This window comes from Neomonachus schauinslandi, chromosome 5 (genome assembly GCF_002201575.2).
Source record: "Neomonachus schauinslandi chromosome 5, ASM220157v2, whole genome shotgun sequence".
NCBI classification, from domain to species: Eukaryota; Metazoa; Chordata; class Mammalia; order Carnivora; family Phocidae; genus Neomonachus; species Neomonachus schauinslandi.
In genome coordinates, this window is record NC_058407.1 from 169770029 (window position 1) to 169790569 (window position 20541).

Sequence of the window (20541 nt, forward strand, 5' to 3'; positions counted from 1 at the left end):
TTCCTAAGCATGAAGATTAGTTAGTGGGGGAAGCGGGACTATGGTTTCCACAATCTGGTCAGGTTAAGCGGTCCACTGGCCTTCCCAGGGCACTCCCCGCTCTCAATTCACAGAGAACCCCCCCCCCCCGCAAGCTCAGAGAATCCATTCTCTTTGCCTGGAATGGTGAGCTGGCAGCTAAGGGGTCCACTTCCTGGCTTTGAAGAGAAAATGCCCAGGAAGCTGCAGATGTTTCTAGGAACCATTCCATTCTAGAGCCCTATTAACCTGTCTCTCCTAAGGAATCTCTGAATCTCCTCTCCTGATTTGGTAAGCACTAAATTATGAAGGTTTTCTCTCATTTCCCCCCTCCTCAGGTCTGTAAACTGACTTTTTGTCTATACCCACATCACCTCCTTCACTACTCACTCCAAAACTTTGCTCTTTTGGAGTGACGTGTTCTGTCAAATAGATTAAAATAAAGTACATTATCTGTTTACAGGAGATACAGAGTAGAACCGGGTCAGAGGTACAAAACATGGACACTGACATTGCGGTCATACAAAATATATATAGAAGTACCCAGCATGAACAGTTTTTGCCTTCTTTTTAGCATTTCCCCACATTTTTTCTTCTTCTGTGGATCCTCTGGAGTTAAGATCGAGCTTCCTCTGCAGTGTTTCTGAAATTCATTACATGATTGGAACATACTGACAAAATTCATTTTCTGTCCAAAGCAACGAGTGGTATACATGAAAGTTCGCCTCACGTACAATATTAATAAAGTTTATTAACAGCTAAGCTTTCTGATGCTAAGGGCTGAGATAGGATGGAAGGCTTTGCCATACGTATCGCATTCATGAGGTTCCCTTCTGGAATGAATTCTCTGATGTATGTGAGATGTCAATGGTCACACATGTCAAACACGGCAAACTCTCTGTACAAAGTTAGCACAGTCTCACTTTTATGCCTTGAATAAAATACTAAGTGTCTTAGCCTATCAAGATGCCTCATATTCTGAGATCTATATTCTCAGGCTGTAGCTTTGTCTGCCAGGCTGGAGTAGAAACAAATTCCCCACAATCTGAAGGATTTCACTTCTCTTCCTGGCAGGTTTATTTAATTAGGTATTTTCTTAAAAACCCTTCAAAAACTTCCATTAGGTCAACTAGCATGCTAATGGTTAACTACGGAGTACTTCAAGCCCGTCAAGAACTTCTGAACGTCCCGACGCTAATGAGCTGTGGTAAGCCCTTCTGACCATGACCCAGTTACACTTCGCGCTGGGCAGCTGATAAATGGACGTGACGTGAATGGTTTTAATAAACAGCCCAAGCCTGGCTTCTTCAGAAAATGCGTTTTCAAATGGCTGCTTGAAGGAGTGCGTCTGCCGAAGACCTGAGGCAACCACGGTGACCACCCCATGGTTGGCACAGAAGAGAAACGCGAGGCGCAGGTTGCACTGAACTTTCAAAACACAAACGATGACTGCGTGATGGCAGCATGTAGTTGCGGCCGAAGAAAGGCCCATGTGGAACCAACCAAAGTTCATTGCCTCTCCAGAACAGTCGGCGCTTTGATTGGTGCCCGGGCTGAAGCGCCTCAGTGCTCTCAGGGCTTCCCGGGGGCAAGTCTCTACTGACGAGCGCCAGCAGGTTTGTGTGAAGCCTCCACTGTGGCTCACTTTTTGAAGAAAACCTTAAAAGCACTTCTTCCGCCTTCATTTACTATAAAAAGCCATTAGGTATACTCTTCTGGAGCATCTCCTGTTGTTCTTAAACTGGATGGATGGAATTCTCCCGGTCACCAGGGGACTTCCTTGAAGTTTCCGCAGGCGACACTGATGGAACTGCTTAGAAGCTCCAGGTGGTTGGTCCCAGTTATGAAGAGAGGCCAAAGAATCACTGCTGCGCAGAATTTTAGTTTGGTCTGGAACTGAGGCCACAGCTGCCCCCACCTCACTGGTTCCCCATAAAGCCAGGGCGTCTGGTGGGCTTGAGTTGTCGGTCAGGGAACAACTGGTGAAGGATGACAGTTTTAGTCGTTTCTTGAGGGAAAAACTCAAACTCTATGTGGGGTTCTCCCATTAGGCAGAGAGTCTTCAGGTCTGCTCTTAGTCTAAGTTCCTGCAGGGCTGTGCACCATCATTTGCACACTCTCACGAGCAGAGACCTTTCTCCCCGAGTCCCTGAGGACTGCCTATGACGCCCAGGATACCTGGCTCTCCCGCGTGTGTATCTGAAAACCGTCTGTCACTAGCTTCTAGGCAGCCGATTGCTTCCTCCTGCACAGACGACGGAAAAGACCAGTTTCCTAGCCTCCCCTCAGTCTTCAGGGATGAGAAACAGAAAAGACTCTGTGCAGTTCAACTATCATACAACCAACCACATCTCAGCTTGTCAATGAACTTCCCAGAGCAACACACACATTGGGGAATTGCCAGCTGATGGTATCAAATGCCTTTGCAAACATTCTGGAAAGTGTGGGGGGAAAATGCACTCTACACCTTTCCTTGTTCTGAAAAGCAACAAAAACCATGTCTTCTGCACTGTATTATTCAGTCACAAATGACTGAGAAAGTGCCTCAGTGATCATGCTGTTCATCAGCTGACTGAAGAGAATTCTGGCTAAGATCTTTCGCCCCAGAAAGATGTCAAGATACGGCCTTAGTAAAAGTTCCTGTTTTTCTGAAGATGACGACGAGAGTTGTTTCTGGCATTCCGTGGTTATTTACTCACAGATCTGTGTTTAGAAAAGTTTATGCAGGCAGCTACCCAGCGGCTTTCTTTTATACTCAGGATAAAAGGAGCATCAGACCCTGGAGCTGTAGCATGCTCGGACTCCGAAGGTCCTCTTCCAAAGCTGGGCCAGGCGACCCTACTTCAGGTACTCCTGATTCACACAGACTTCACCGTAAGCGTAGAAGTCCTGGTAGAAGTCAGGTATAACGAGTACCTCTTCCGTGTTCAGCACTGTATCCAGTGCTGTCGGGATACAGAGCGATCCCTTGATGTTCGAAGCATCTCTTTGGGGAGGGGGCATGATGAAAACTTTCATACACGAAACAACGGAGGATTAAAAGACAGTCTACAATCAATCAAGTGCTAACTTGTGGAGAAATGCATTTTGGAGTGCAATAGTGCTTTTGGGATTTCGAGAAGGGAGAGAAGGGTTTTGAATCATTGTTGCCATTTCAGTAGAATTTATCTCAGCGATGAGGATAGAACCATCTACATTTGTTGGAATCCTTTGGAACTGTAGACTGGTGCACATACCCTCTTTCAGGAAGAGCTAGAAATCTTTGGTTTGATACCGATCAGCACAGTCCTAGATTTCTATAGCTTTGGCAGGCTACCAGTGATCGTATATAACTTATCGTATATATTACTAGTTTGAGCAGCATGTCCCAATGCAGTTTGTTTTAACGGTTCCTTGTTTTTGAGAAATAAGGTAGAGCAAGATGTTGGCCAAGTAGGGCTTGTTTGCAGCAAGCAGCTTTAAAACCCCAGTATTGCCTTCACGGAGCCAATCTTGATCTTTCAATTCTATGTTGTGGTTGCTGAGTCTGAGAGCGCCTTAAAGGTATCCTCATTACTGAAAAGCTTGACATTTGACGGTATGTGTGCTTTTATCTTGTATGGAAATATCGTGTGGATTCTCCATAGGACTAGCTTTTCCCTGCAGGGGCCGTATGGAAGGATTACATGCCCACAGACGAGGCAAAGGCGGAACACTGCCGATGGAACCACAAGGATCCTGAAGTGTGATTTTTTTTCCTTTTAATCCGCTGAGGCCGCCTTTTTTTCTCCTCTGTGGGCACACATCTCTGAAGTAATTCTGGAAACAAAAGGGGGAAATGGCTTGTTGACGAATTCTCACTTTACACACAGCTTTTCAGGAATGCGCCAAACGCATCGAGGGAGGCGGGGCTGTACTCGGAGGCTCGCTCCCTGGTGTGGATCCTGTGATGCAGAGTGAGGGTTGAGCTCCGGGTGAAGGCCTTGCCGCACTTAGTGCACTTATAGGGCTTTTCTCGGGTGTGAATCCTCCGATGCAAAATAAGGTACGAGTTTCGGTTGAAAGCTTTTCCGCATTCACTACATTCATAGGGTTTCTCCCCTGTGTGGATCCTCTGATGTTTAGTAAGGTCTGAGCTCTGGCTGAAGGCCTTCCCACACTCGTTACATTCATAGGGTTTCTCTCCAGAGTGGATCCGCTGATGGAGAATGAGATTCGAACTGTGACTGAAGGCTTTGCCACACTCGTTACATTCATGAGGTTTCTCTCCTGTGTGGATTCTCTGATGCAGGACCAGGTTTGAGTTAAGACTGAAGGCTTTCCCACACTCACTACATTCATAGGGCTTTTCTCCAGTGTGGATTATTTTATGGCGAATAAGGCTTGAACTCCTCGTGAAGCATTTCCCACATTCATCACATCTGTGGGACTTTGCTCCCGTTGGAGCTTCTTCAGAGGCGTTAAAGTTTGAACTCAGACTGAAGCTTCTTCCCAAACCTTTACCCTTCTCCCTTGGACCTCTCTCTCCCGCGGTGGGTTTTTTTTCCTTGACTGTAGCTGGCCCCGAATCTCTTTTTTCTCTTCCTGTTTTTTCCTCAGGGTTTCTCTGCTGCCTTTCTACTGTTCTGCCCTGCTGTTCACGTTTTTCTCCAAAATCTTTCTGGAATCTTCCTGTTGTCTCCCCACGTGACGCTGAGTCTTCCGCGATTTCAGCCTTTGAGGCTGACTCCTCATTCTCATTCCTGTTTTCACAACCTGACACAATAGAAAATACAAATGGCACCATTTTCTTTTGAATATGTGGGTTAATCAACTGACACTGTTTTCCTGGAAGCTTCTACATGCCTGCAAAATGACCTCACAGTATTAATCGGGGATAAAATATAAGAAAAGCAGGGGGAAAGAATTGGGACAACATGGAGTAGAGTTGGGGAAGGAGAGGGCGGGCTGAGTGGGAGGAGAGCAGAGGGAGCGCAGGGAGAGGATGGGAGCGCATATGGGGGTGGGGGAGTGAAGAGCAGAGGGAGCAGAACCAGTTAGGGAAGGAAGGGAGGAGGAAAGAAGGAACGTAAGAGGTCACAATTCACAGTTCTAGGATTTGGTTACCCAATCATTAATATGAAGCAATATATGTTAAAAAAATCATGTTCTGTTTCTAATATTAAGTAGGAGTTTGAACAAAGAGAATGGACAGGTCCCTCCTAGAAACGGTAAGCGGTACTAGCCCACAAAGGAAGGCATATATATAGTTAATAAAGGAAAAGCGAATACTCCGATTCTGGGAGATTTTTAACAAGGCCACGGTTAGTGGACAACACAGGAGCTCTTGACTTGGCAGGTCACTTGGGTCTTCAGACACAGGAGTCTTTCTCCTCCAGCGAGAGCAGCACAGTTGACAGTGCTCAATTATCAGAGTGGAGGGTGAGGAAGTTGATTGGGGCATTAGTAAACGTGACTAAAAACCTTCACTGACAGACCACTGAGAGTACCTGAGAACAGAAAAGAAACTGAGAACAATTCTGGATATGGCCCCTGAAGGAGATGATGTAAAAAACCAAAATCTTACAAACGCGAAGTTGATCCTGTCTTTTGGCAACCAGCACATTAAAACATTGGAATACATCTTTATTGTAGTCTGCTAGATTCTGTGTGTCATTATTTTTAAATTGAGAGTGAAAATTGTTCAATGAACATGCACGTTTTATACTTGTCTAGATTTATCTAAGAAAAAACCCAAGTTATCGCAACTCTACTATTCTTTATTTAGTTGGCTTTAAGAGCCCTTTCCAAGTGGGTCTGCACTATCCCAAAGAGGCCCCCGGATGCAACCACGGAAACCTGAATAGTATCTAAGCCCTGACTTTAGTGATGAAATCGCCGTAAATACCGAACCAACCGTAAGAAGAGGAAATAGGTCCACTTCTTTTGAATTCCAAGCCAAGGTCCTTGGTTATTGGGATAATTCCCAGACTGTCTCCAACTACTGTTTGCTTTTTGAAGTTATCACGGGGTAGGTAATACCCAGCTAAGAAACACAGATCAGTTCTTTGGCTTAATTTTCAGAATCTGGTCCAAAGAGCAAGTACCAAGAAACTACCACCTGGTTAGGTCTACGGTTCAAAACAAAACCTGAGGCTTCTTTAGTAACTCTGTGTCTTCAGTTCCCTTCACTCACCCTCCCTCCGTCCTTGTAGGCAGAAGTCTCTCTGTGGACATCCCATGACACAACTTATTAGAGAGCTGCTTTGCAGTACTGTCTTCCAGGGATTGAGGGAAGGGGACAAATGGGAATGTTTGTCAACTGGGTCACCTTGTCTTATCTGGTTGATGCCTCTGAGAGCTTGTTTTTGTTCTTACTACATGTCCAGGAGCAGAACTGTCTGTACAAGATTACCGTTAGGTTTGGAAACGGGGAGTCCTGATCGTAAGGGAAGTCACAGGCACAAGTCATGAGTAATTACACAAAGCTGTTGTGGAGCAGCGCTCACAGGATGGAAGAAGAAAGCAAGCCCATGGAAGGATGCCTGTTAAGTCCAGGAATGTGGTCCTAGGTTAGGATTAGACTGATGATGATCAGGTCTCACCCAGACCTCTATAATAGGAAATACAGACTCTATCCCCTCGACAGAGGCACCTACCTTACAACCGATGGGGACTGGAGACAAATCCTAGCTATCAGAGTGGTAGAAGAGGCGAGAACTCAGAACATGAGAGTATTTCTGATTTCAAACAGCAAAAACTACCTAAAAGTAAAAAAATCCACTTGGAATCAGGGAATCACGGTATCAGGCTTTGGGGTTTAAATGAACACAAACGTGCTCCTTCTCTATCTGGCCTGAAGAAAAGGGGCTCAGCAGTCTCTCAATCCTTGTCAACTCTCAACTGAACACATCAGAGATCCCACAACTAACGAAAAAAAGACGTAAAACAATCTTAGACAATAATCCTGCATCAGTCTTACCCTGGGAAAACACGTTCCCATAATTCTCCTGCCTGTTGTCCCTATTGAGATTCCTCCGAGCCAGGTTCTGACATCCCCATTCCTCCAGGATGAGGGACACGGCCATGTCCTCGATCTTCACCATTGCCTGAAATAATATGAGATCCCCACACTCAGTTCTCCCACAGCTCAGGGACAATCCCATCACCCAAACTTGGAGTCAGGGACAGAGTTGACTGCAAGCCTGCAGGATGCTGGAAAGAAAAGGGGATCATGCCAGGCTCTGGTGGATGGGGAGGGTGGGAGTGGGGCTAGTCTGTGGGAAGGGGCATCAAGATTGTGTCCGGGGTGGAGAGAGCTAAAAGAGCTCCAGGAAGAGAGGCGGACACGAGGGTCTCAGGAAGGCAGAGGGGCCCACCGCTCACCTGGGAATCTGCCGTGAATAGTGCAGATGCCATCGCCTGGTCTCTGGGACTCCCCTCGTGATGAGGGGCAGGAACATGGGTGGCAGGGAGAGCTGAGGGAGGAGAAAGGAGCTGTGAGTAAGACCAGCTCTGCTCTGGTCCTCCCCTCCAAGAAGGGCCCGGGGCACTCTCTTTCCTGCCCAAGCATGTTTGATGTTCAGTGTTCAACTACAGAGACTCTAACGAAGAAAAAATATGACCTCTGCTTTTCCAAGTCACAAAAGGGTCCTTAAAATCACCTGATCCAAACCCTTTAGTTTAAAGAGGGGGAAACCAAACACCGAGAAAGTAAATGACTTGCCTAATGTCACACGGCTAAGAATGGCAGAGCCAGAATTACAACCTGGCTTCCTATTCTTCCTTACCTACAGAAGTGGGTAACTTCCGGTTCATGATTCAAGTTGGGCTCACAATTTAATTTTCTCCACTCCAAGGAACAGTACCAGAGCATCACAACCTCACTCAGTTGCAGAAAATATAACACGAGCATTAACAATCTTTAGTAGTAATATCTTGAAACACAGGGCACAAAGGTGGTCTTTTCTGGCCATTTTTGGTCCTCCTACTTTTCTCCCTCACTTAGCCACAGTTTTTTGATTAAACGTATGCGTGGTTCAAATGTCGATGAGACGTACGCAGAAGTGTGGGTCGACACTGATCTAATACAAGACAGTCTATCAGACGATCACACAAACTGCAGTGTGTAACAACAACTATACAAATTTTTAAACCACAAAATTAAGATCTTCCCTTGCCAAGTAGTATTAGATTTGGTAATGTTACTGGATAAACAGAGAATGCTACTGAGCTGCAAAGACATAAGAGAAATGAATTTGAAACTGAACTACTAAACCTTGTAACTATGTCAGACCGTAGAGTTACAAAACAAGCTAAAGCAAAATGTGCAGAAAGACCGAGTACCTAGCATCTAGCATCTTGACCTTCCGAGAATTAGGAAAGACTCTGGAAGAGGAGTAGTGCTGGGAGGGAATTAAGGATAAATGCATCTGGCTGAATTCCCTGGAGAACTATTTACTAAGTATCAACTGCATGTGCTAGGGGCTCTAAACCTGCTATTCTGGTGCCAGGAGGTGCTAATCGAGCACTGAAAACTACAAATATTCTCCTCAATGTTGATCTCCCCCCTGTGGAGTGTGGAGAGACTTCACAAGCCCTGTACAGGACATGACTGGGACTGGATGGTCAGTGGTGGATCAGTCAGCACAACGACTGATTTACAGATTCCTCCAGAATGCACAGAAGAGAATGTTTTCTGAAGCTCTAATATTCCTGCCTTAAATGTCAGCACAAATGAACACACTGGTTAAGGAACGTACCTTTAGCAACGCTTATTGAACAACAGGACTTTTAATATGGTCTTGTTTTTACTGATATTCTATGTACCTACTTTGATTTTTAAATTGAATAAAGACATAGTTAATATTTTCCTCAAAGGAAAAAAAAATTTAAACGGATTTTTATGTATAACCCTGAAATGACATTTCTCCTATTCCTCAAACAAAAACAAAATATTTTCTTCCATCCTTTTCCCACTGTTTGAAATTTCTGAAAGCTAGAAAAAGAGGTTATATGACATTTTTATACATTTTAAATTAAATGAATTTAAAAAATGATCCTTTTCAAGGTAACTTATGAGATTAACCAGAGTGTTTCAAAACCCAGGCTGGTAAATATATAACCTCTTCCCAGCAATTTCTTGTAAAAAAAAAAAAAAATCTGCTGGACGTTCAAAATGCTAAAAATTCCAAGAATAATGTAATGTCCATCCAAGTTCATGATGTACATTTCATTTACCTTCTCAGTAACATTAACTCCTTAGGCTGCTCTCTTAGTTAGATTTCCCCCAATATTTAGTAATAATGACAATAATGTGTAATGATAAAAAGACAAGCATACTTTTTAAAAAAAATTACAGGCCCTCAGCAACACAGAGAGGGCACCCCCATCCCGAATAGTTTGCTTTTCCCCACACGAAACCTTGCTAAGTTCTTACCGCGTGACTGTAAGAGGCGAGGTTTCCGAGATGAATGCTTGAAATGGGACTGGGTGGCCTCATGATGAAGGTCAAAGCTCGAGGACTCCTGCACTGGATCCAGAGGCACCATCCCCCTTGCGAGCATTTCAGGTCCGTGAACTTGACCTGGGACCTGAGGACAAACAGGGTGGGCTTGTGGGTAAATCACTTTTTAAATGGGAATTTAAACAAACAAAAAGATGGTAAGCAGACCAGTGGATGCAGGAGAAGGAGGCCAGCACACCTTTCAGTACCCAAGCAGAGCATAAAGAGTAACCACAAGGACAACTACGGCCAGCTTTAAATTGTAACTTGCTCTTTGTTCCAGGCTTAAAGCCCATGCGCTGCTTACACACAATCGGTTTCACCTCTTCTTACCTGCTGTCCTGATAGATCAAGCTCTAAATCTTCCAGAAGGGTCACAGCCTCCTCCCCACTATCGGGACGGTATTCCTGCAGCCAGACTTGGAGCTCCTTGGGCAGGATGGAAAGGAACTGCTCCAGCACCAGCAGCTCCAGGATCTGCTCCTTGGTGTTGATCTCCGGTCGTAGCCACTGATGACAAAGTTCTTTCAGTCGACTCAGAGCCTCTCGAGGCCCAAACGTGTTCTGGTAACAGAAGTGCCTGAACCGTTGGCGGAAAATCTCTGGGTCGGGAGGAGGCGTCTCCTGCAGGCTGGAATCCTGCCCCCACATATGGTCTTCTTCATCTTCCTCTTCTACCTTCACTATTACGATCCCATCCTTCTCCTGGGCAGCCTGTGGGGACAGACCTGTGGCTTCCCTGGACTCTGCAGTCATCATTCAGGCTCAGGGGGCGGACTTGATCCAAATAGGGTCTGGGCTCTCCTTCCTGGCTTAGGAGATGTTTGCTGAAATGTTTCGGTGCTGTTCCTGACACAGTAAACAGAATTATTAGTGCCTTTATGAAAAGTGACCTGTATTAGCACTTCACACAAGGCTGCACATCGAAGCACTGAAAACACCTCTGAAGAGCAAAAGAAAAAGCCTCCAGAGGCACGCTGTTTTCACTGTCACTTTATATATTAAGGTTTGCAGAGGGGTTCCTGGCTGCCTTTGGTCGGTAGAGCAAGTGACACTCTTGATCTTGGGGTTGTGAGTTCGAGCTCCACATAGGGTGTAGAGATTACTTAAAAATAAAATCTTAGGGCGCCTGCGTGGCTCAGTCAGTTGAGCATCTGCCTTCGGCTCAGATCATGATCCCAGGATCCTGGGATCGAGTCCCACATAGGGCTCCCTGCTCAGCAGGGAGTCTGCCTCTCCCTCTGCCTGTCGCTCCCCCTGCTTGTGCTCGCTCTCGCTCTGACAAATAAATAAATAAAATCTTTAAAAAAAAGTTATTAAAAATAAAATCTTAAAGGGGCACCTGGGTGGCTCAGTCGGTTAAGCATCTGACTTAGGCTCAGGTCATGATCTCAGGGTTTTGGGATCGAGCCGTGCTGGGCTCCCAGCTCAGCAGGGAGTCTGCTTGTCCCTCTCCCTCTGCCTGCCTCTCCCCTCGCCTGTGCTGTCTGTCTCTCTCTCAGATAAATAAAATCTTAAAAAAAAAAAATTTTTTTTTCAGAGAGAAATCTCCAATAGGCCAATTCCACCCTCGGGGTGTCTGCCTGAGTCCAAACACCTCACCTCCAGGGGCGGCAGGTTATGACACCAGGCTTTTACGGCACTCAGCCCAGCGAGAGCCGAGTGTCAGCAGGGTGCCAGGCACCAAGCTTCAAGCAGTACACACATCACCTCATTTCCTCCCACAATGGCCCTAGCAAGGAGGCACAACCGCTGGTGCCTTTTTTTTTTTTTTTTGACAGAGAGACAGCGAGAGAGGGAACACAAGCAGGGAGAGTGGGAGAGGGAGAAGCAGGCTTCCCACTGAGCAGGGAGCCCTTAACAACCCAGGACCCCGGGATCATGACCTGAGCCGAAGGCAGACGCCTAACGACTGAGCCACCCAGGCGCCCCTGTCTTCTTTTTTTTTTAAAGATTTTATTTATTTATTTGACAGAGGAAGACAAAGCGAGAGAGGGAAACAAGTGCGGGGAGAGGGAGAAGCAGGCTTCCCACTGAGCAGGGAGCCCGATGCAGGGCTCGATCCCAGGACCCCAGGATCATGACCTGAGCCGAAGGCAGACGCTTAACGACTGAGCCACCCAGGCGCCCCCGCTAGTGCCACTTTACAGATGGCGTGTTGCGACTGACACCAACACTCTCCCTTGGTTCAATGCCGAACTGTCCCATGTCACCGAGTGTGTCCCAAGGAAAAAGTGGGAGCCTCCCTCCCCCACACAGAGCTGCCAAAGTGCTTTCATTTCACTTGCGCAATTTTAGGTATTGTGATATTTCCCAGTTTATCTGAGACGAGGTATGTGGAATAGTGGATTATTTTATCTAGCTTGAATGAATCCTGCCTTCATAAAAGAGACAAGTACGGGGGCCGGGCAAACTGGGTGAAGGGGGTCAAATGATAGATTCCCAGGTCTAAGATAAATAAGCCATAGGAATACAATGTCCAACGCGGTGACTAGAGTTAATAATACTGTGCTGCATATTTCAAAGTTGCTAAGTGATCTTAAAAACTCTCATCACAAGAAAAAACATTCTGGGTGCCTGGGTGGCTCAGTCGGTTAAGCGTCTGCCTTCAGCTCAGGTCATGATTCTGGAGTCCCAGGATCGAGCCCCACATCGGGCTCCCTGCTCAGCGGGGAGTCTGTTTCTCCCTCTGACCCTCCCCGCTCTTGTGCTCTCTCTCTCACTCTCTCTCAAATAAGTAAATAAAAATCTTTAATTAAAAAAAAAGCAAAAAAAATTTGTAACTGTGGTGACAGATGTTAACTAGATTTACTGTGGTGATCATTTTGCCCAAATATCAAATCATTATGGTGTATACCTGCAACTAATATATTGTTATATGTCAATTACAGCTCAAAAGAAAAGAAAAAAGACAAGCAGCTTAAAGACTCTGGAAGAGAAACTACAATTTGAAGAAATACTAATGGTATAAACACACGTGAAGAAACAAATGGCTCAGATAAAGCTTCTATCTACAGAAAGGTTTTACTCACCCAGATAAGGAGATAAAAACCAATGTCAATCCAAATCAAACAAGATATCAACCAATAAGTGACAAAGCTACTTTAGAAAAAAAAAGTGCAAGGAAAGACTATTAGGAGAATAGTTGTATGCTGGGAAATAGTCTCCATCGTTCTGTGATTTTAACTGCCAAAAATGATATTAAGTATCCTGGAAAAACCTCAGCATCTATACATTTGAAAAACTTGTAAATATTTTCTACTGTTTAAAATCTTCCAAATGAAGAATTTTATGGACCTTAAAAATCTGTTTTTTAAAAACATAAAACACCTTTTGATTAGCTTTTTTTAAAGTAGGCTCTACGCCCAATGTGGGGCTTGAACTCACGACCCCCAAGATCATGCCCTATTGACTGAGCCACCCAGGCACCTCACCTTTTGATTATCAGTTTTTAAGAACAGGTGATTTGGGGCGCCTGGGTGGCTCAGTTGTTAAGCGTCTGCCTTCGGCTCGGGTCATGATCCCGGGGTCCTGGGATCGAGCCCCGCATTGGGCTCCTTGCTCTGTGGGAAGCCTGCTTCTCCCTCTCCCACTCTCCCTGCTTGTGTTCCCTCTCTCGCTGTGTCTCTCTCTGTCAAATAAATAAATAAAATCTTAAAAAAAAAAAAAAAGAACAGGTGATTTAAAGGTATGGAAAATTGAAATGTACTAGCTGAATTTCAACAACCAAAATTTAGCATGGTGGACAGGACCAATCATGAGTTACTAAGCCGAGCTGACAATGTGTTTCTTCCACCTGAATTGACAAATCTTTGTGAGGTATCTTTTCAATTCAACAGCACCAAATTCAAGCTTTAGAGACAGAGCATCCATTGCTGTACCATCCAAAGCCAGAAATTTTATTTATCTTTTTAATTTTTTTGAGGGGTTGAGCTTTTTAATATCATAAATCAGTGTCCAGCCTGGCCTCTCACTGCCAGGCCTATTTATCTTTTTTAATTAATTAATTTTATTTGAGAGAGAGAGAAAAGAGTGAGCACGAGCTAGGGGGAGGGGCAGAGGGAGAGGGAGAAGCAGGCTCCTCACCGAGCAGGGAGCCAGACATGGGGCTCCATCCCAGGACCCTGAGATCACAACCTGAGCGGAAGGCAGACGCTTAACGGAGGGAGCCACCCAGGTGCCCCTAAAGTCATGAATTTTATTTTATTTTATTTTTTTAAAGATTTTATTTATTTATTTGAGAGAGAATGAGATAGAGAGAGAGCATGAGAGGGGGGAGGGTCAGAGGGAGAAGCAGACTCCTTGCTGAGCAGGGAGCCCGATGTGGGACTTGATCCTGGGACTCCAGGATCATGACCTGAGCCGAAGGCAGTCGCTTAACCAACTGAGCCACCCAGGTGCCCATGAATTTTAAACTAGCAAAGCATTTTTAATTACATGGCTCTCATTAAAAAAGATTATTAGTAATTTTGGGTGGAAAAGGGATCACATGCATTTAAAGGACAAAAATTATTTTTCAATAGCACAATTTAATGTATTTTTTGTTTTATTATAGAAAATGCTGGGAAAATAATACATGTATGCAATTTTTATAAATAATTTTTACAAATAGGAATGTGTGTCCAAAAAAAGGTTCGGCGATGACTGTTTTTTGGTTTGTTTGGAGCAGAACGCTTCATGAATTTGCATGTCATCCCCGTGCAGAGGCCATGCTAATCTCTGTATCATTCTAATCTTAGTGCATGTGCTGCCGAAGCAAGCACTGGAGATGAATGTTTTAGGGGCAAAGACTATGATTTTAATCTGACATTTATCACAGGATTAGTTTTTCTATCTTACTTTTTTTGTCCTTAAAAAAAAAAAAATTAAAATCCTTATTAAAGTAGCAGACTGTGAGAACAATAAAAAACGCTACATCCAAAAAGGCTTTCTATATAAACTGAGAGAATGTGGGAATTCAGTCATTTTTTGCAATGATTTTAAGCGGGTAAAGCCCAGTGCAAACCATCCTCCAGCCCTTCCCGCTGACTTCCTTCAGACCCCTTCTGCACCCACCCTCCTTGCTGCAGTAAGTATGTTTTTCAACTTCAGAGCAGCTTTAGTCAAGTCCTTCCAGCTACAATCATTCAATTTCCTAAACATCTCTCCAGATCTACAATATGCAAAGTGTCCTCCTAGACTGAGGGGAACACAAAGATGAGAAGCCTGATTCCTGTTTTTACACAAGTAACTACAGTACAAAGCAGAATGTACCAAATGTTCTACGGAGGTTTCAATACCAGTGCCAGAGAAGCCAGAGAAGTAACTGATATGTCAACAAGGCAGCTTCTAGCAAGAGGCACCCTAGAGCTTGGGGCATGAGAATAGCCAAGACCTCCCTAGGAGCGCTTCCTCCATCGGAAGAGGCGGTGAGTCGGCAGTCCACGACATCACTCCTTTGGCTAGCTAACTTCTTCCCAACTGGAGGCTAAATAATTCCTATGAACCTTAGTTTCTCTAATTTCATTCTGAAAAGTCAAAAGAAAGACTACCTTTTCCTGCTACGCCTCCCACAATTACTTTCCATCACCCTAGTTCAGGCTCCAGATCTCCTGCCTAAATTGGTGACAGGGTCCCAGTTTCCCCAGCTGCAATCTCTGCCCAGTTGAAACGAACAACAAACTGAGGACAGAGCAGTATTGCCAAAGAATGCTTCTGGTCCTTCCCTCCTTCCCCTAAATTAGTGTCAGTGAATCCTTGGTATCTACCAATTTCGTGTTCAAAGAACACACCCTACTCTACTTTTCCAGTCTTATCTCCGAGTAGCGATCCCCCCATATTTCAGCCTATCTGCCCATTCATGTTCCTGACGCACAGGGTGTGATGTTCCATCTTCACGTCTCTGCTCTGCACAATTTCCCACCATTACAACTTTGTTGGTCAAATTTTTACTTGTCAAGATGTAAAATCTCTTCTGACACTCCAAATTAAATAAGGTACCTTCCTCTTTTGAACACCCTCAATCTTGCTTTGTTCCTATTTATGCCATTTATATTCTCCTTATATTATTTGGACTGCAGTTGCTATCACCCCCCAACTAAATTCTAAGCTCCTCAAAGACAGAGAGTCTTCTTTGTACTTATCTGTTACAAGACCTGGCAGTTTAATTCCATTAAATTGAGTAGAAGAAATAAGAACTACTCAAAATATCACCGCTCCCCCTGCCACTTCTTATTTCCCTTTAGTGGCAATTAGCGATCAGATACTCTACTAATAATTCAATCACTAAAGCCCAGAATCTCACCTTCCTGGATTCCTCTCCTTACATGGATTCAGTCTCCAAGCACCAGGGAGAATGATCTAATTCCATCAAGTCAGGCTTCCTATCTTTGCTTCCCTGCCTTCAGTCCCCTCCCTGCTACTTCATGTCCTACCTTACTATGATTATTCTTATAAAAACTCTATGGCCTTCCAAGAGCCACCCTCCAGTACCTGGTCCCAGTTTCCCCTCACGCTTCACTGTCCATCATCGATTTCTGCCCCTCTCGTGCGTGAGCCTTTTCCATCCACAAAATGAGTATCTCCTAAATAGGCCTTGGATTCTGATCACCTTCCTTTACTCACATCACAAAGTCTGGGATTTCCTCTCCCAGTCTTCTCCGCCTTTTCAAATCCTCCGTATCCTTCAGCACTTAGCTAAAATGCCACTCACCCCTCACTGCTGTTCAATTCAAGAACATTCACTCCTAGAGGCGTAACAGTAAGAGCGGATGTTCACTGAGCGCTTTCCATGGAGCAGATATTAAGTCTTTCACGTAACAATCTTAGCAGGTAGTAGCTACAATTATTATCGCACTTTACACAGACAAAACTAAGGTTTACTGATGTTAAATAACACACCCAAGGTCATACAGCAATTAAATGGTAGAGCCAGGATTTGAAATTCCGTCTGTGGGACCCCTCAGTTCAAGCTCTAACCATCATTCCGTCCCAACACCTGGGGTAAGGAAGAGCTTCTGTGTACACACAGATTCTTTTTAAGAGGGGGGCCTATGAGGATGACCACCCAGGAACGGGTCTCATCTGCCATCTGCAGTTTTCACCAAAGAGCGGTGTGGCTAAGGAGACACAGCAGGAGATGCAAGTAGGAATCACCTCAAATCTAACCAGGGGGGACCATCCAACAGGATAACTGAGCAGGACTGGTGCGGAAACTAGCCTAGCATCAGATCTCTATTTTTATGAAAATTTTATCCTGTCTTGGCTATACAAAGGAGGATAAAGGAAAGGAATCTTTTTTCTTTTTTAAGATTTTTATTTATTTATTTGACAGAGAGAGAGAGACAGCGAGAGAGGGAACACAAGCAGGGGGAGAGGGAGAGGGAGAAGCAGGCTCCCTGCTGAGCAGGGAGCCCGATGTGGGATTTGATCCCAGGACCCTGGGATCATGACCTGCGCCAGAAGCAGACGCTTAACGACGGAGCCACCCAGGCGCCCCGAGGAAAGGAATCTTGATTTGTGTCCCACCTAGGCCAGAGTTTTAAAGAGTGGGTTACTTTTTGGGGCGGTTGGCTGACTCAGTTGGTGGAGCATGCAACTCTTGATACTAGGGTTGTGAATTCAAGCCCCATGATGGGCGCAGAGCTTGCTTGATTAAAAAAAAAAAAAAAAAAAAGAGTGGGATACTTCTCGAGTCAATGGAACTCAATAGGAAGAGACTGAAGAGGAAGTGAGACACAAAGGGACAGAGATGAGGGCACGGGCACATTCCCTCTTCCCCAGTTATGACAGGTCCTCTCCCCCATGCGTCAACATTTCTGCTCCTACTCTGAGAAAGAGAAAAGTCACAACAGCAGTGGAAGGGCTGGATTTTATTTTAGGTTTCTCAGATGATCTCAGCAAACAATCTTTTCTCCTCTCACTAAACTTCTGGCCCAAATGCTCTCTGCCAAGCATCTGCCATGGAAGTCCTTATCTTTCTCTGCAATTTAATTTTTCGTAACTTCCTCCTCAACTGGACCACTGCTAAGGGTATGTTTCTTTGTTTCCTTTTTCTTTTTTTTAAAGCAAGCTCTACTCTATGCCCAAAGTGGGGCTCAAACCTACCAACCTGAGAACAAGAGTCATCCGCTCCACCAACTGAGCCAGCCAGGAGCCCTAGGGTAGGCTTCTTTGTACCTCTTAGACCACTTAGTACCATTCCTTGCAAACATTAGTTTTTAAGAAGTAATTGATTGAATTTACGGTGTTACTATTTTTGTGCCCACTCATACAGCACTCAATACTGCCCTCAAATCAGCCCCAGGGGCTACCTGGAAGAGTTTCAATAAGCTGTACCACCACTCACCAGCCGATAATTTTAGGCAGATTAATTTCTCTCTCTGAATTTGTGCAATGGGGATAAAAATCGTTATTTTCCTCACAGAGTTGTTGTGAGGATTACATGAATTAATGTATGTAAAGCACTTAAAACAGTGTCCGGCATTTGGTAGGCACTAGATAGGTGCTTTAATTTTTTTTCAATAAACAGTAAGAGATGTAAGTGTGCTCTACAATTTTCGGCCCGCTTAAAAGACTAAGCAACAGGACAATTCCTGTAATACTGAGAGCAGCACAGCTTGGAATACCTACATTCTAGTCTCCCACAAATAAGTTACATATCCCCCAGTGAGTTATTTAACCTCTCTGGCACTTAGTATCCTTATCTAAGGATAAGGGGGAGGGGAGCAAAAAACTACCTCTGGGGTCCCTCTGTGCTGAAAAACATTCTGACACCCTATCTGATTGAGATAAGATTACCCCCAGCAACTGGTTCTCATTGAGGATAAATATCAACGATTTTCTTACAAAAAGGGCTTGGAGTTACAAGCTCAGTTTATTCCGAAGGCTATTTTCTAAACAGGCCAGTACCTTTTCCAGGGCATAGTCTTGAAAGTTTCAACAAACTGCACCACCCCTCCCGATTTTTTTAACAGAGGTTTACTTGAGAGGGAGAATGCGAGAAAGCACAAGCAGGGGGAGCAGCAGAGGGAGAGGGAGAAGCAGGCTCCCCACTGAGCAGGGAGCCGGACACCAGGACCCCGGGATCATGACCTGAGCCGAAGGCAGACACTTAACCGACAGAGCCACCCAGGTGCCCCCAATTTTTTTTTTAAATATGAAAAACCTCCCTTTAAAAGACAGCTACCTACACAAAGAATACCGAGACTACCTGAGAATGAAAAGGTAAAATCTAACACAACCACTCACCTATACTTAGATGGAATAGAAAGTTAAAAAAAATTAAATGTTTAGATCAAATAGAGAATCAGTAAAAGACTATGTGTATTTAAGTAGCTAGTTTCCCTGTTGATACTTTAATACCGGTGAAAACTGCCTGAAATAACTAACAGGCATCTTGCACAGTAATTCAGAGACAACACAAACTTGGGAGATACATTCTGGGGCAAATTATCATAATGGGTCACTATGTAATGTAAGCTATTTCTCCACACTTGGCCAGCATATATACTAACAGTACTTCGTTGATCTGGTTACAATGAATTCTCCACAATCCCATTCAACAAGTATTTACTGACCACCTCCAATCCGCCTAGCACTGGCCTGTACAATAAATGCTTTCTTTGGTCCCTGGCCATGTAACAGCCACTCTCTATAATGAAAAGTATCTTATTGTGTACTGGAGGCACTGCAGGAAAGGGACGGGAGGGGCGCCGTGTCAGGCTAAACTGTAGCTGAATCTTTCAATTACACTGACCAAATCAAATAATTTCAAAGTTGGAAGGGCCTTTTGAGAAAATCGAGTTCATTTTATTTAAAGATGAGAAAACTGAGAGCTGGAGAAGAGTCCTGCATCACCCAAGGTCACTCAGGCAATCAGTCTCCTAAGCGCTGGTGCAATTTCCACAAACTCCCTTCACTCTTCACCCACTCCAAGACAAGCAGATTAATTACCCAGAACTGGAAAAAAAAAAAAAAAGAAATCCACCTAGTCTTCCGGAGAGATCATTTCTAAAGGTTTTCAAAATATTCCGCAAGGCGGAACGAGAGAGTGAGATGTATAAAACCCGAATCAAGTCTTTATCCTCTCTAAGCTTCAAATACTCTTTAATCACCGCTTGGGGGTGGGGGGTGGGGTGAGAAGCAGGTGATTTGGAAACACGTCAGCGGCACCTCGAAACGTGTCCATTGCTCGGCCTTCCCCGTTTTTCACCTCGAGGTCCTGAAGGACCCCGAAAAAAAACAAAAAACCCTCTCCCTGGAATCAAAGCAAATGGCGACGAAGGGAAGGCAGTCAAATCAGACAGGGGTCGGCTCGCTCGCGAACCCGGTTCTCAGAAACGTCAAACGACGATGACGACACTGCGGGCGCGGGGCCCGGCTTCTCCCCAGATCTCCGTGCACCCCCGGCCACTAGACCCTCGCCCCCTCCCCGCCTGGACCCAGGGGCCGGCGCTTCCAACCGCCCGGCCTGGGGACGAACTGGGGCTTGGGCTTTGTCCACACTCCTCCCGGGCCGCCTGGAGGGGACCCCGGGGCCGCGGCTGCAGAGCCCACCCTCACGCACACACCCGGCGGCGGCGCCCGCCCTCCCCAGAGGCCGGCCCCAAGTCTCACCGTGAGCCCCGGGAGCGGCCTGGGGGCGCTGGGCGAGAAAGGGGAGCTGACTCTGGGGCTCAGGCCGGCCGAAGGGCGCTGCACACGGACCTAGGCCCTCCCGACGCCTCGACACAGACACAATGAGTCACAAAGGCCGGAAGTGTGTCAGCACCTCGCCTTCCGGGACTGCGCTGCGCTTCCGGGTTCTCTCTAGGAGCGAAGGAGGATTTTGCATCTCGGTTCCCGAGCCGCTGGACCGCGCTCCTGCCCTGGGTGCTCCGTTCAAGCCTCCAGTCGCGAGGATACCCCCCGGCCCGGCTCTTGCGCCGGGAGTTAGCGCCGGGGACCGACGGGAGGCGGGGTTCAGCTGACCGGCTCCCGCACCAGTCCATATGATAATTCAATTTCTGCTGTCCTTTCCATCCAGTAATTATAGTTATTGTCAAGCAGTAATAATTCTTAGTAATTGCTTGTCTGTGGCA

General features: G+C 45.5%; 1 protein-coding gene and 1 non-coding gene across 2 annotated transcripts in view; both read right to left on the reverse strand.

Annotated features, from left to right (window-relative positions):
- LOC110571853 (zinc finger protein 3) overlaps positions 1-20271 on the reverse strand; it is a 62130-nt gene extending 41859 nt beyond the window's left edge. The window contains exons 1-6 of the mRNA XM_044915715.1: positions 20078-20271; positions 9815-10330; positions 9416-9569; positions 7363-7454; positions 6959-7085; positions 3949-4752 (exon numbers count right to left, since the gene is read on the reverse strand). Of these exons, the coding sequence (XP_044771650.1) occupies positions 3949-4752; positions 6959-7085; positions 7363-7454; positions 9416-9569; positions 9815-10240 (1603 nt within the window). The 5' untranslated portion in view covers positions 10241-10330; positions 20078-20271. The remainder of the gene's footprint in view (positions 1-3948; positions 4753-6958; positions 7086-7362; positions 7455-9415; positions 9570-9814; positions 10331-20077) is intronic.
- On the reverse strand, positions 14141-14244 carry LOC123324982. Its single transcript, XR_006540157.1, has one exon. It is a non-coding gene; the product is annotated as a U6 spliceosomal RNA (small nuclear RNA).
- Positions 20272-20541: the final 270 nt, after the last annotated feature.